General features: G+C 35.2%; 1 protein-coding gene across 3 annotated transcripts in view; it reads right to left on the bottom strand.

The window, feature by feature from the left end:
* Window positions 1–14,855, bottom strand: part of GRIA2 (glutamate ionotropic receptor AMPA type subunit 2) — a 160,448-nt gene that overhangs the window by 24,894 nt on the left and 120,699 nt on the right. For all 3 annotated transcript variants that reach the window (XM_047799294.1, XM_047799295.1, XM_047799293.1), the window contains exons 7-12: window positions 11,178–11,345; window positions 10,810–10,914; window positions 9,796–9,906; window positions 7,928–8,134; window positions 7,073–7,443; window positions 2,572–2,770 (exon numbers count right to left, since the gene is read on the bottom strand). In XM_047799294.1, the coding sequence (XP_047655250.1) occupies window positions 2,572–2,770; window positions 7,073–7,443; window positions 7,928–8,134; window positions 9,796–9,906; window positions 10,810–10,914; window positions 11,178–11,345 (1,161 nt within the window). The remainder of the gene's footprint in view (window positions 1–2,571; window positions 2,771–7,072; window positions 7,444–7,927; window positions 8,135–9,795; window positions 9,907–10,809; window positions 10,915–11,177; window positions 11,346–14,855) is intronic.

Here is a 14,855-nt window from a genome sequence, read left to right as displayed (position 1 = left end):
GTCTGGAATTATTTTGGCCACACCCATGGCATGAGGCCAGGGATGGAGCCTAGGCCACAGCAGTGGCAACAGTAGATCCTTAACTTGGCTCACCACCAGAGAATTCTAGATATTTAAGTTAGAAAATTTACTTCTGAAATTGGAATTCCAAAACTAATGCACCTAACTTCACTGAAGAAATATTAGTATAACACTGGAATTCCCATCATGGCTCAGTGGTTAATGAATCTGACTAGGAACCATGAGGTTGCGGGTTCGATCCCTGACCTTGCTCAGTGGGTTAACGATCCAGTGTTGCCATGAGCTGTGGTGTAGGTCGCAGATGCAGCTCGGATCCCATGTTGCTGTGGCTCTGTCGTAGTCCAGTGGCCCCAGCTCCGATCAGACCCCTAGCCTGGGAACTTCCATATGCCACGGGTTGCAGCCCTAGAAAAAACCAAAAAAATTAGTATAACACAGTTTATTATTAAATTATGTACCTAAAATTTCAAATCATTAGATTTAAACCGAGTGATTGCCAACACCTTATAACAAAACTGATAGATGCCCATAAATTAATGGTATTCATCTTATAATTTGATATAAGATGTTTTCATTCCCAACAAAGATATATCTTCAGGAAACATTAGTTACTACTGAGACAAAAGCCTAAGAGTTGAGAACTTTGAATTCTATTTTAAAGCTGGCCCTGTGCTAGCAAGTATGTCCCTGTTACCTATTTTGTGTACAGTAGTGTTGAGCCCACACCCTTCCTTCTCTAGATAAGGGTTATTTGACTACAATGCTGAGTACTGAACCCTAGCCAATGCTAACTCATAAACACTTCCTTTTCAAGGTATATTGAGAGGAAATATGAGGCCCTGCCTGGATTTCCACCATCCTCATTCTCTAACATGACACAAGTAAACATGGATACAACTGAAACAGAGCATGAGAGCACTGAACTGAGTCTAGAGACTTTTCTCTGCAAGGAAAAACAGCTTAGGGAAAGAACTCTTTAGGAGGAAAAGGTCTCAGCACACATCTTATCTGCTAGCAAAACCAATGGGGATACAAAAAATCTTTAAATGTTTCAAAATACACTTCTAATTGAGAATCATCTAATATTCTAATTTATATTAAGAGATCCATTGTTATGATCAGGCTAGAATACTGAGTTATAGTAAGAGTATTACTACACATATTGTAGCTATGTTCACAAGTAGGATAAATTGTCATTAGAAGCAAATCTGAATTAAAGAGTCATGCATAGTATCAAGTATCTGTTGACAGGTCAACCACACTCTTGGCTTACACTGAAGTACCTAATGGAAGCAAAGAATTCCTTCCTGCCCCATACATACCCAAGTTATTATCTATTGTCAGTAATCTGACAACACCACTATCTGGAGCAAAACTGAAGTTATTTGGAAAAGAGACCAATAACAATGGACAGTCTTCAAATTAAAATCTATTATTTCAACTGCAAATTGTAGTCCCAATCCTAATTCTGGAGTAAACTGGCCTGGATTTCATTCAAATAAACTCAGATACATCCAAAGATGTTAATGGATAATCGGAGATCATCAGTTGCCAAATATTTGGCTTAGTACCAAAGTTGATCAGTTACATTTAAACATTTTAATAGAATGATTTCTTACATAGAGAAAATTGTATAATTAAAGAAAATTATACCAACATCAGCCTGTTAGGCTGGTTCCTATCAATAGATACCATAAGGTGACATCTTTTAAAAATTAAAATATCTTTAATAGACGCATTACAATTATGCTACCCATTTTGGGGGGGGGGGATTTATAGGGCCACACTAGCGGCATATGGAAGTTCCCAGGCTAGGGGTTGAATTGGAGCTATAGCTGCTGGCCTACACCTCAGCCAGAGCAACACAGGATCCAAGCCTCGTCTGTGACTGACCTACACTACAGCTAACAGCAACACCAGAACCTTAACCCACTAAGCGAGGCCAGGGATTGAACCCACATCCTCACGGATACTAGTCAGAGTCAATGATGCTGCATCATAAAGGGAACTCCCATGCTACCCATTTTTTTAAAGTTAGGACGTTGAAGGCCTTTATTCATCTTTTCATGGAGGGTTTGACAAAAAATTCAGAATTTCCACATATGAATATAATCTGTTTCCTGACACAGAATTAACATAACTTTATTTTGAAAGTGAGTTTTCAAGTGTGAATTATGTAAGATAAATGGCAATCACACTTACTTAACATAGAACAAAATATAACAACTTTTTCTTTTAAAAATAATCTAAGTTTAACTCTCCTTTGCTTCAAATTTTTCCACAGGGACAATCGATTTTTATAAAATTGGATTTCATTTCAGCATGTTTTTCTCCTAAGGAGTCAGGAATCAGAAAGTGGGGATAGAGCTAGCAGAAGGGTAGGGAATGGAGAGGGGTAGAGACGAAGTTCAACACAGAAAGTTAGAGACAGAGAGGACGTTACTTTCCCATAGCACCTTTATAGAACACGAGATGGGTAAGGGGGGGACAGAGTTTAAATAGGTTCAATTTTAAGAACACAATGAGAAGTTATGAAGCAGAATCTCTTACCCTGAAAAATTCTTTAGTGGAGCCAGAGTCTAAAGTTCCATAAGCAATTTCTGTTTGCTTAGAAAGATCCTCGGCACTTTCGATGGGAGATACCATCCTCTCTACAGTCAGGAAGGCAGCTAAGTTAGCCGTGTAGGAGGAGATTATGATCAGGGTAAAGAACCACCACACACCTCCAACAATGCGCCCAGAGAGGGATCTGATAACAAGTATGAAATGGATTTGTAAAGCAAAATGAATGACCTCATAAGAAAACAAGTCAGTAGTATCAAGCAAAATACCAACTTACATGGGAATATTTAACATCATACTTTTCGATATTTCTGTTCATGAATGAAGCTTGACATTATTCAACCTTCTGGGCAAGGGAATACATATTCTCTAGATTTCATAAAATACCCAGACACAAACTTCAGATTCCTGAGAATTTCATAGTTATAACAGCCCTATCATTTATGGTATGAAATCTCCTTACAAGCAATTTCAAGAAATGTGCCAATAATCTATTCAGTGTTCATACTACTTTATCCATGCATGACATAAACGAACAAGAGAATCTAAGAGCAACAGCAAAACTCAGAACAATGTTGACAAACAAAATCAAATTTCAGAAATAAAAGTGTATTTGCCACAGATATGGCTTTAAACACTAAAAAAATCCTCCTTTTAATTCAACCAGTGAAGTTCCAAAATCCTCAAAAATGGTAGAAAATTTCATTAGGTTTTTGTGCAAAAACATAGGTTTTAGATAGAGAATAGGATAGAAATGGAAAAAAAAAAAGGGATGCTACAAACAATGATATTTCAGAAAATATAATTCTTAGTAAATAAATATCTGATGCTTCAGGGAATGAACTGCTATGACCTTGTTCCTCTGTGCCTCCTGCTTAAGAAAAAAAGAAAACTCAAGGAAAAAAAATTATACATTTAAAAGTTTACCTAGATATAAATTCCCAGTTTGAAATATAATAAAATAACAATATTTCTGTGACCATAAATTCTTCTGTAAAATAGTTTTCAATAGCTTAATAGATTCCTAATAATTTACTTTAAACCTTAGGTAGATATATATATATATATAGATAGATATATAGATAGATACGGAAATACATATATAGGGAATTATTTGGAAAGATTAGGTAGAATTCTACAAATAAAGGTATTTGTACAATATTAACAAGGCAAATTAATAACTTTTGCTTTTTTGATAATAGCTCTGCTAAGTCTAAAAATAAACTTTCTACGGTGACGAGGTAAAGTTCTAAAAATTTAAATCTTGAAAATGTGGCTATTTATGACCTAAATTAAACCTCCTGACAATTAATAATAAGAAATGTACCTTTTGATGAAACACAGACACTACATCAAATTATTAGGTAATATTTGTAGAATAAACTACTCAGGCAGTCAAGAAAAGAGGTGAAGCTAAAAGCAAAGGTATTTTAGATAAAAACATCAGCTTATAAAATAAAAGAGAAAAATAGAGAGAATGCAAGCAATGAAAAACATAAAATTAAAAGCCTTTACCAGTCTCTAAGAGATGCAAAGTATTAAATAAATATGATAGAATGGAGAAAGTAAACACCTCTCACTTAGATTCTGAAAAGGACATTGAATAAATTTAAATTTGGAAAATCCCTATGTAGATACATCCACTATTTATTCCATCACAATGGAAGTTATAATTATATGACATGTATCCTGTATTTAAGAGGGCAGATCCAGTATCTGACTGCTCGAATACAAAACTGAGTGCATGGCACTTGTTTTTGACACTATTCACTCATTGTTGCTTGAAATACATTTGAGAATCTTTTTTATAGGTCATTCCATTCCAGTCATAAAATAAACACAAATTTAAGACGTAAGTTCTTCTCTATTCTATTCTAGTGCTTATTTCAGATTTAATGAGATTATATATGCCAATTTATTTAAAGTGTACAAGATAATTCAAAAAGTTTATAGGATTAGTGCATCGTTTAAAACAGAAAATCCTTGAGCAATTTATTATTTACTTATAAGTGTTTTCAAAGGATCAGTTAATGATTCTGAAAGAGTTCCAGAGAAATTTGATGCTGAGGAGTAAATTCAAATTTATGTTTTATGGCGACAGACAAAACTGGTTTCTCTAATTAGAAACAAAACTTTCATCTCTCAATATCAGTACTCAAAGAGCAAGTAAATGCACATATTCTACAATTTCATTTTGATCTCTATTATATAATTATTTTAAGGATGCTATTTTTAAAATCATTTTAATCCTTTAAAGCTACTGAGGGAAAAAACAGAAGCAAGCAGGAGAACTGAGTCAACTTTACACATTTAGCTCTCATAATTTCTATGGTCCTAGTTTTTCCAAAACCATAGTTAACATATTCTAAACTTAATTTCAGGTGACAACCAATTCGGTTCAATAAACTGTTCTAGTTGAAAATGTAAATGTGCTCTATTCATTTAGATTAATAACATAGTTCCATATATCTTACTTGGAAAAAGAAGATAAACATCTTTTAAAATATTTAAAAAATCAGCATCTCTAAAGTGATCTGTACATTTCATGCATTATTATTAATATTATTTGGATATTAAGCTGCCCTATTCATCGTTTTCCTAAACTGGAGTTACCATCACTGTATTCTAAAAAAATGATAGTTTAGTTCATTAAAAATTTGCCATTATGTAGTATGTTCAATTTTTAAAGGCCCCATATATTTTAAAGTGAAAGATACTTATGCTTAAGATATTTAACAAAGTGACTTTTGCACATGCATATTCTGTGACAAAAATCCCAATTGATAACAAGGAAAAGCACGCTATCTAAAATTGATTTTTCTTGCCAGGAAATAAACATTATTATACATGAAACTGTAATGAGTCATGACTCATTAGTGAAATCATAAGCACAGAAAAAAGGTCATATTTTAGGAAGCAGGTTGTTGAAAATTAGAATATCAATATGTCATGGCAGACCCCTGGAAAAACACAGATTATTAAATATGCCTGTGCTCTAGCCCCCATGTGTAAATATGTTTCCTGCTCCTTGACAAGCACCAGACACCAAAATAATAACCTTCAGAGCCACAGTGCATGAGAAGCAGAGCAAACAAACCTGAGAAACTATTCTTTATGCCTTTAACTTAAGCCAGATAAACTAAATATGGATATGAAACTATGAATCTCATATATTTTTTCAGAGGTCATCATAATTTTATATATAATTATCATTATATTAAAATTTTATATATATATGCAATGCAAATACCATTGGTATGGTTCTAATTCAAGGAAATTCCATAAAGAAGCAAGAGAAAATTTGACGAAATTAGTTAGGATTTAGATCTATGTAACTCATAAAATCATACCCTACTATCCAAAAAGTAAATCATGGATAATTTCTCCATACATAATATATTTCCTTTATCTCACTGTTTGGAGTATATCAAAAAAGTTTGCAAAAGATATCAATTTCTGAGCTTCACATATAGTTTTTGAAAGTAATCATTTATTATTCCCAAAGTGCTCAAAAAAGAATATAATGAAATAATATTTTAAAAGTCACTATCTTTGTTAGTTATTAAGATATCCCAAAGAATCAAAGGAGAGTAATTGAGCCCAAATTAAAATGTAGCAGTAGATCGATAATCATTTAGGCTTTAAATGTGAAAGCAATCACATTAGAAAAAGTATGATTTGTTCCTCTGAAGAACCAGATTGGCTATCAGTATTATGTATGAAACATGAACAAAAAATATGTATTTTCTGATATAGTCATTATATTTAATGAATTTAAGATATTTAATAATTAAATATCATCATGAGAATAAAGTCTTAACGAGAATAGAATTAAAATATTATAATGAGAATAGAAGCATATGAATTTATCCCATTCTATGTATATTATTATTCAATGTGTCATGAGCTTTTCAAATGAATCACTCAGCATTATTACCTAACTACACATTTCTAGATACTTAGAAAATATGCTATCATACATCCTTTTTAATCCAGCAAACAAACCTTGAAAAAAATGAATTTTATAAATCTCTTTCCCATATCATTTCCATGAGCTAATAATGGGGCAGGGGGTTAGAGCTGGGATGCATGCAAATGAAGTTTTGTCACTTTTGCAGTTAGTAAGTAACGTTGCCCATTTTCCCATATACAGGTCTGTGGATCAACACACAGATGACTGTAAAATGAGAATATGCAGCAAAAACACGGTACCCCTCCAAGAAGGCATGGAATAATAGGAACCTTATGCATTTTATAGCCTCTCCATGGTGTGTATAATTTCACCAGGGAAATATAGGATCAACATTCAAAGAACATTGCTCAAATATTTCACAGGCTTATGCCGATGGTAAAAATCTGTCCTTAAGAGTCTTGTACTGCTTGGACAGGTAGTCGGCGGCTGCTAATTTCTTCAGAGTGAATTCATAAACACCATGAATATCCACTTGAGACCTAAAATGCACAAAGCTGAAGCAGGGAAGTAACCAACCTTGGCGAAATATCGCATCCTTGCTGCATAAAGGCACCCAAGGAAAACCAGAGACTATTAAAAATCCCAAATTCATTAGTTGATTCACTACTTTGAGTTTCTCTTCCATCTTCAAACTCCTCAGTGTGCCACTCGTAGGGGCTAAATCTGCTGACCAGGAATAAAACTACACTGACCCCAATGTAGGCAAAAACAATGCACATCCAGATCTCATAGGCTAAAGGATCAAGAAATGAAAACACTCCTGGTTTGGATTTCTGAGGCTTCTTGATCATGATAGATATCCCGAGGCTCATAAAAGGCTTTGAGAAATCGATCACCTCCTCTCTCACAAGGGTGATGGTTAATGGAGCAATTGCAATATCAGCTTTCTGCAAGGGAAACAAAGGAAAGTAATAGAACCAGGAGTCATGGTCAGAAAGGAGTTGAATTTACATTATTGGATCAAAGGGAAGGAAAAGAAATCAGGGAAATGGGAATAATCATTTGCCTAGTGGAATCCCAGTAAAGAATAAATGGGAAAATAAAGCAATGTGTTCCCCAAATATTCCTCCATTTTATAAATACAGAGTACGCCCTTCCGGCTTGATTATGATAACTATGTCTGAAATGCCTTTGCACTCTGAAAAATGCAAATGTCCCATAGGCTTCAAGACAGTCTAAATGCCTGTCTCCATCTGTATGTTTGCTTATGACTTCATCCTTCATCTTCAAATGTCCACAAGGAAATAAGAGAGTATCCTAGATAATTTGGGAAAGCAACGACCTCAGACAGTGGTACTTTGCAGAGAGGCAAGCATTCTCTCAACAATGTTCAAACAGAGCAACTTTATCTTTGAGAACAGCAGTACTTACCCCATATACAAGTTCTCCAACCATCCCATTCCAAATTTTCGTGTCTGCATCCCTGGCCCCATACTTGCCATCCCCAACAATTGTCAATTTGTACTTGAACCCACAATGTTTGGCAATTTCTGCAGCCAGGTCAACACAGTAGCCCTCATAGCGCTCATTGCCTTCAAGCATTTCATGATTTTTCTTCATCATAACATATGGAGATTCCTAGGTGGAAAGAAGGTACTTTAGTTGATTAAAAAAAAAAAAACACAGCTGTTAATCTTCTACCTTCATAGACTCACATATTCTGGTTTAATTATTACCTTTAGCCAGAGACACTGTATAATATACATAATGGACAAATACTAGTGGAAAAAATAAGCATAATACTTCTAAACAAACGTCCTCAAATGTTTATCATTATGGTTCATTAATATGGCTTGTATTTAGCCATAACAAAGTAAACAAGAGGCTCAAGAGCACAGTTAGTCTGTCTCCTTGTCATGTTTGTAATTACTAAAGTTTAAGAAAGGAATAGTGTGGTTCAGCATTGTTTTTATTCAACTCCAGATCTATCTCTCTCCTCTTCTAAGGCTACCCTGACTCCAAAGAACTAGCATTTGCCCAAAACCCTATGTGCTACTGGTTTGAGGATAAGGTTCTGGTAGAAATCAGCTTCATGGCCAGTGCTGTGCAGCCTGAAGAAGTCATTGCCATGGAGATGTAATGATTCTACCCTCTCAGACTTGAGGTCTCACTTCCTGTATGAGATAGAATATCTTAGAATTATGCCACAATGATAGCTAGAGCAGCATGCCCCTGTGAACACCGTAAAGAGGAAGCATGAAAAAAATGACTCAACATCAGCCCAATTTTCTCCATTGGAAAGTGGCACTAAGGATATTTGGGGCCTCAGTGAGATGATTTCTCTCAGTGGCACTATTAAAGGCAAAAATCCTCAACTGTCTAGCTTACATTTATCAAGTTATTTCTGAATGCCAACCAATGTTCTTATCCAAATCCCTTATTACCCTATCTGTGCTCCCTTCTAAATATTGCTACCATAATAAATCCCACAAATTTACTATACCACAGCTTAGTAAAACAAGATAAGATTGTTTTGTTACAAAATCACTACTACTACTACTACTGCTACTACTACTACCACATTTCCCCAATTTCATTTCACCAACAGCTTGTCATGATATCTATGTCTCCTTCCAACCCTCTGAAGCCTAGGTCAAGATCCAGTTCAATTTGTCTCATTCATTCAATATGTATTTATTTAGCACTAGCTACAGGCCACCTACTGTGTTGAGACCTAGGTTTAAGTAAAAGAGAGATCACCCTTGTCTTTAAGGAGTTCATCTTTTCATATGAAGATAGAGAAGTTGACAATGTTATGAAACCATGTAACAAGTACAAGAACTTGTGTTGAGACTTGGGGTTAAAAAGAAGAGGTGTGACCCTTGTCTTTAAAGGAGTTCACCTTTCTGTATGAAACAGAGACGTGGACAATGTTATTAAACCATGTGACAAGTATAAGGACAGAATGGACCCAGCATTGTGTGGGAAAGGAAAGATGAAACACCCAAAGAAATACCAGGAAGCCTCGCCCAGAATTTCTGGGTGCCCACCCACGTAAGCACCACGTTAGGAATAATCTAACAAGCTAAAGTTAAATCTCAAAGGGGATAGGAAATATTTTGAATGTTCTAGATCATGTTATTGAGTCCATTGGACAGAGCAAACATGAAATGGATGACTAAATCATTCAAAAAGCAGAACCATGGTAGTTATTGTCCTAAAATATAAGTGACAAATTCTAACTGGCAGACCTTTTTCATAAAAAATAATGTAAAACATAGGCATATGTAACTAATTACCAAAATTGTAGTGACAACAACAGTCTTATTCTCAAGCCCAGAGGTATCATTCCCAGAAGGGAGTTCTGTGAGGGTAACAACCATTTTGTCCACTTCGCTCCAATATCCAATCTGAAAAAGGGTATAGAAGTTGAACACATGACTTCTCCATTGGCAAAGCATGGAACTATTTTCAAACCCATGTCTGAATCTGCACTTACACTTAGATTAACTAGGTTGCTTTAAACAGAGACATATTATATGTATGTGAATCTAACAGAAACAGAAAGGGACTCTAGAAACAAGCAAACAAAAATAATTCTTGAATGGCATTATCATATCCGCACTACTATACATAAAATTTATAAGCAACAAGGACCTACTGTATAGCACAGGGATACTCAATGTTCTGTGATAACCTATATGAGAAAAGAATCTGAAAAAGAATTAATATATGCGTGTGTACAACTGAATCACTGCCATACACTAAAACTAACACAACATTGTAAATCAATTATACTCTAATAATTTTTTAAAAATTCTTAGAAACAGCTTGTCTCTTAGTGTTCACTTTTCATATTCTCCAAGGGTAATCTGTATGGGAGTGATCATACAGAAATACAAATAAAATTTTAACAGTGGTACTTTGGCCACAACAGTAGAAAAAAATAATTTCAATTGAACAGTTACATGCACATTTGCACCAGCTATTTTGGGTCTTCTGAAACATAATCATTCAGCTAATAGTTTTTTTTTCCTCATTAAACTCTTCTCCACCTCCCTCTCTCTGTCTCTGTCTCTGTCTCTGTCTCTCTATCTCTCTCTCTAGACATTTTAAAATTACATTCCCCTGTAATTTACCAGAAATAAGTAATTTCATTCAGAAAAAAAAATTTAGAATATATGTTTCTTGAAGTTGCTGAACTCCATTTATGTGAATACACATATCCAAGACGACTCCGGAAGATGAGGTGACAGGTTCACTAACTCACTTCCTCACGCAGAGAAAATGCCTTCAAACCAGTAATGATTTACCTTCCGGGGCCCATTTGTTTTCAGCTCCATGATGTTAATTGTATAATTTATTCTTTTGCCATTCTGATCAAACTTGATATTTCCTGAGAGACCTTCAACCTGCACCTAAGGAGGAAATGGGAAAGAAGCAGTTATAAATTCACTTCAATGAGGTACAGACTGGTTGACCAGATGACTCTCCCTGCGAGCAAGTCAAGAAAACAACACTGAAGAGGTTTCTTCTTATTCTTCAACGTACCTTTGCATTGTTAGGGGGAAAAAATTCCCTTTCGGTAAAACATAAGGAATAAAACAAGAATGATGAATTCAGCAGGGAAAAAAATAGTGGCCACCATTAAGACACATTGCAATCATACTGAGTGACTGACCTGTTTAAGGGCCCGTTCTATTTCTACACCTTGTCCCCAGGGCACCGCTGGGTTTGCCAGACAATCTCCTGCATTCCCCCGTCGGGAGATTTCAATTCTCTGCTTCCGTAGGTTGCGAAAAGCTTCAGTCATCACTTGAACAGCGTCATAAGTCAGGGCAGAAGTGTACTGAAAAGTATCATACACATACCATAAGAATGGGAGAAAATTCAGAGACTTGTAGCACTGGCAGTCAAGGCTACGGTTACCCACCATACATACTATATCAAAGTCCAAGAACTTAGGCACAATTTCCACCTCTAGAAATCCAAGAATATAACAGGATTAGTATGGAATATTGGAACTATGGACTATCCCTAGATTCTAAACCTTTTCAATTATGTTAACATCTTAACTCTCTCAGGTGAGACCTTCCATAATAACTGTGTTGATGTTTTCATTTTTATTTTTCTAACTAGTTTCTTAGAGTATCACCTTATGGCTTGATATGCTAATACAGGCAATTATCAAATTAACAAATCAATATTTTCCAATGTCTAATGAGATTCATGGGGCAATATGGAAAGAATGCTGATTAGTTTAGGGGTCTTTAATCTCTAATTCCACATGGATCTGCAGAGGTCTTTGGAGTGTTTGTTTTTCAGCTCCTCTAGGTGATTATGATAAATAAAAGAACCACCAAACTCCATGATTTCTATGTCCCCTCATGCTTCATAATCTATGACAATATTGGTTCCAAATTTATGGGATTCAGATCCCAGTGGGAGAGCAGGGTATTTTAGGAGATGGAGACCAAGCAGGAAAATAAATATATAAAAGCTACTACATGTGTACAAAGTATAGCAGGGCTGGATAAGTATTATTATGGCATGCATACATACTGCCATCTATCTAATTATGATGCTTCTGTCAGTAATAATACATCACATTTTAACATGAAAGCTCTAATACCTGCTGAGGAAATTTATGTTATTGAATATTTTTCAAACTTTAGGTAACAAAAGTACAATGAAGCTAGGAAAAAATACAATATCATACTGATTTAGTGACATTCTAAAATCCTTGACCCCAAATTCAAAATGGGTACCCAATATTTCCAAATAACCCTCCTCTTCCTTTAGTAACTTGGTTCTCCCACAACTCTCAAAAGGGATTATTCCATACCTTCTTTGCATCTTCTCTATACACATCCATACATGCCTCTTTCCCTGAATACCTGCTCATTAGCTTGCCTCCTCTGTCACCAAGAAAATAAGAGGCCAACAGACAGAACTCACTAATTTTTCAACTGAAAAACTACCAAGCTCCACATTTACTCTGTCTCCCTCCTGAGTTGACATCACATGAGGTGGCCCCTCCAGCCACTCCAGCAGCGCATGGATCCCACCCCTCTCATCTTCATGAGGGTATTGTTTCTGCAGTTATACCCTCAATATAGTGCATCAGCCTTTTTTTCTCTATTGAATCATCACTTCACAATTTAACTGCTCTAGTTAATTCCTACCACAAATAAAGCAAGAAAGAAATTAGGCACATTAAATTGTAGGTGGATGATGATTATGATGATGATAGATAGATAGGTAGGTAGGTAGATAGATAGATAGATAGATAGATAGATAGATAGATAGATAGATAATATAGAAAGATATAACCACTACTTATGCCCATGTCTCCTTCCAATTTCCAGTATTTTTTTTTCTATTTCCTCACAGGAACATTTGTTGAGAAAAATGTACTAAATTTTCCATTTCACATCAACTTTCCTTGCTCTAGGTAATCTCATTCAGTCCATGGCTTTAAATTGCATCCATAGGCTCAAACATGACTTCCTGCCCAGCCCACTCCGGGTCACTCTCCTGCACATGACCTTGTTTCCTACGTAGACTCTACCAGCATCTGAGTATCCTCTTTGCACATTCTTTTCATCTACTTCATCTCTCATCCTCACTGGAATATTACTCTAGGGAAGCAGAAAACCTATCTGTCACCACTGAATTATCAGAGCCCAGGGCAGGGTCAGGCACACTGAAGAGATTTAATTGGAAGGAAGGAAAGAAAGAAGAAAGGAGGGATGCAAGGAAGGAAAGAGGGAAGGGTAGAAGGAAGAAAGGAGGGAGGGAAGGATGGAAGGAAGAAAGGAAGAGAGAGGGGAGAGGGGCAGGGGGAGGGGGGAGAGGGGCAGGGGGAGGGAAGGGAGGAGAGTGGGAGGGAAGAAAAGAAGGATATAAAGAAGGAGGGAACGAAGCTTGGTCAGAGATCTTGATATGGAATTTATCTTTATTGGACTCGCATTCTCTCCCAATGCAAAGTTATAAAAACAGATAATTACAATATACAAGTACAGTGTTATAAATCAATTCAATGGTGGATAAACAATTACCTTATTTTGCAATGTGAGAGATAGCACAACAAGGCAAATGAGAAAAATAATTTATGTGGTACGAATTATCCCTTCCTTGTACCCAGAAAAATTTTAAGACTCCACTATTTTAATGCTAAAAATAGTAGTGTGAAATTGTCACTTAATTTTTGCATAAACTAGTTTAGTTGAATCACTTTCGATTTATCATATGAATGAATCAAATTTGAATGGAAAGTTGGTAGGAAGAAGAAAAAGAGAAAATTATTTTGAGCCCACATGACTGCGATTGAGTGCTGTTAACTATAATAAGTTCACATTTTCTAATGAATTTTCTTACTAAAATTTCTTCTTATATGTTGCCAGTTAAGCAATGTCATTGAAGGTCTATACATAAATCCTTCTCGACAAATCTAGATTATCTCCTGGATGGTTGTACTTGAGTTTCCTATAAATCCCTCTTCTAGGTGGATCTAAATAAAACCTATTGCAAATTTTTCCCCAAATCTGCAACATTTTCCTTCAAATTATACACATAAGAAATTAGCAAAATATACTATGTTACATATACATTTAGGCAACTTTTATTACTGGGTTGAAAACATAAATTCTGGAAACCTATCCTAAGAAAATACTCTCAAATACCAAGAATTTTCACACAAAGAGATTGATTTCAGTATCACTTGTAACAGGCAAAAATTAGAAAGAACATAAATTTCTGACAGATAAAGAATTTTGTTTGTGGATTTTTGTTTTTGGGGTTTTTTTTCTGGCTGTGCCTGTGGCATGTGGAAGTTCCAGGGCCAGGGATTGAAACTACACCACAGCATCGACCTGAGCAACTGCAGTGACAACACCAGAGCCCACTGCACCATAAGGGAATTTCAGTAAAGAAATGTTGGAAAACTATAATCTCTGCCTCATGTAAGTATTACGCAGCCATTAAAAATTCTACTAATAAAAGTTATGTAACAGTGCAAATGATGCCAGCCATAAAATAAGTGAAAATCATTATTATTACAACTTAATTTTTTCAACAAAAAAATGCAAGTGATAAAAAATGGTTATATTCCTTCAACAAAAAAGGAAAGAAAATAAACAAATTGGTTATAATAATAGGGAGGAAACATACATGATGATATTTCTTTCCCAAGTATTCTACAATATCCATGGGCCTTTTCAAAAAAAAAAACGATATTATATCAAAAGCATTGTTTTAAATCATATCTACTTAAGATTTCTTGAAGAAATATAAGTATCACATGAGGATATATCTGTGTCATTTACATGTCTTTCTCTATTATCCTAGAGGAAAAAAT

The sequence above is a fragment of the Phacochoerus africanus genome, chromosome 10 (assembly GCF_016906955.1).
Source record: "Phacochoerus africanus isolate WHEZ1 chromosome 10, ROS_Pafr_v1, whole genome shotgun sequence".
NCBI classification, from domain to species: Eukaryota; Metazoa; Chordata; class Mammalia; order Artiodactyla; family Suidae; genus Phacochoerus; species Phacochoerus africanus.
This window is presented reverse-complemented; position numbering and strand designations above follow the sequence as displayed.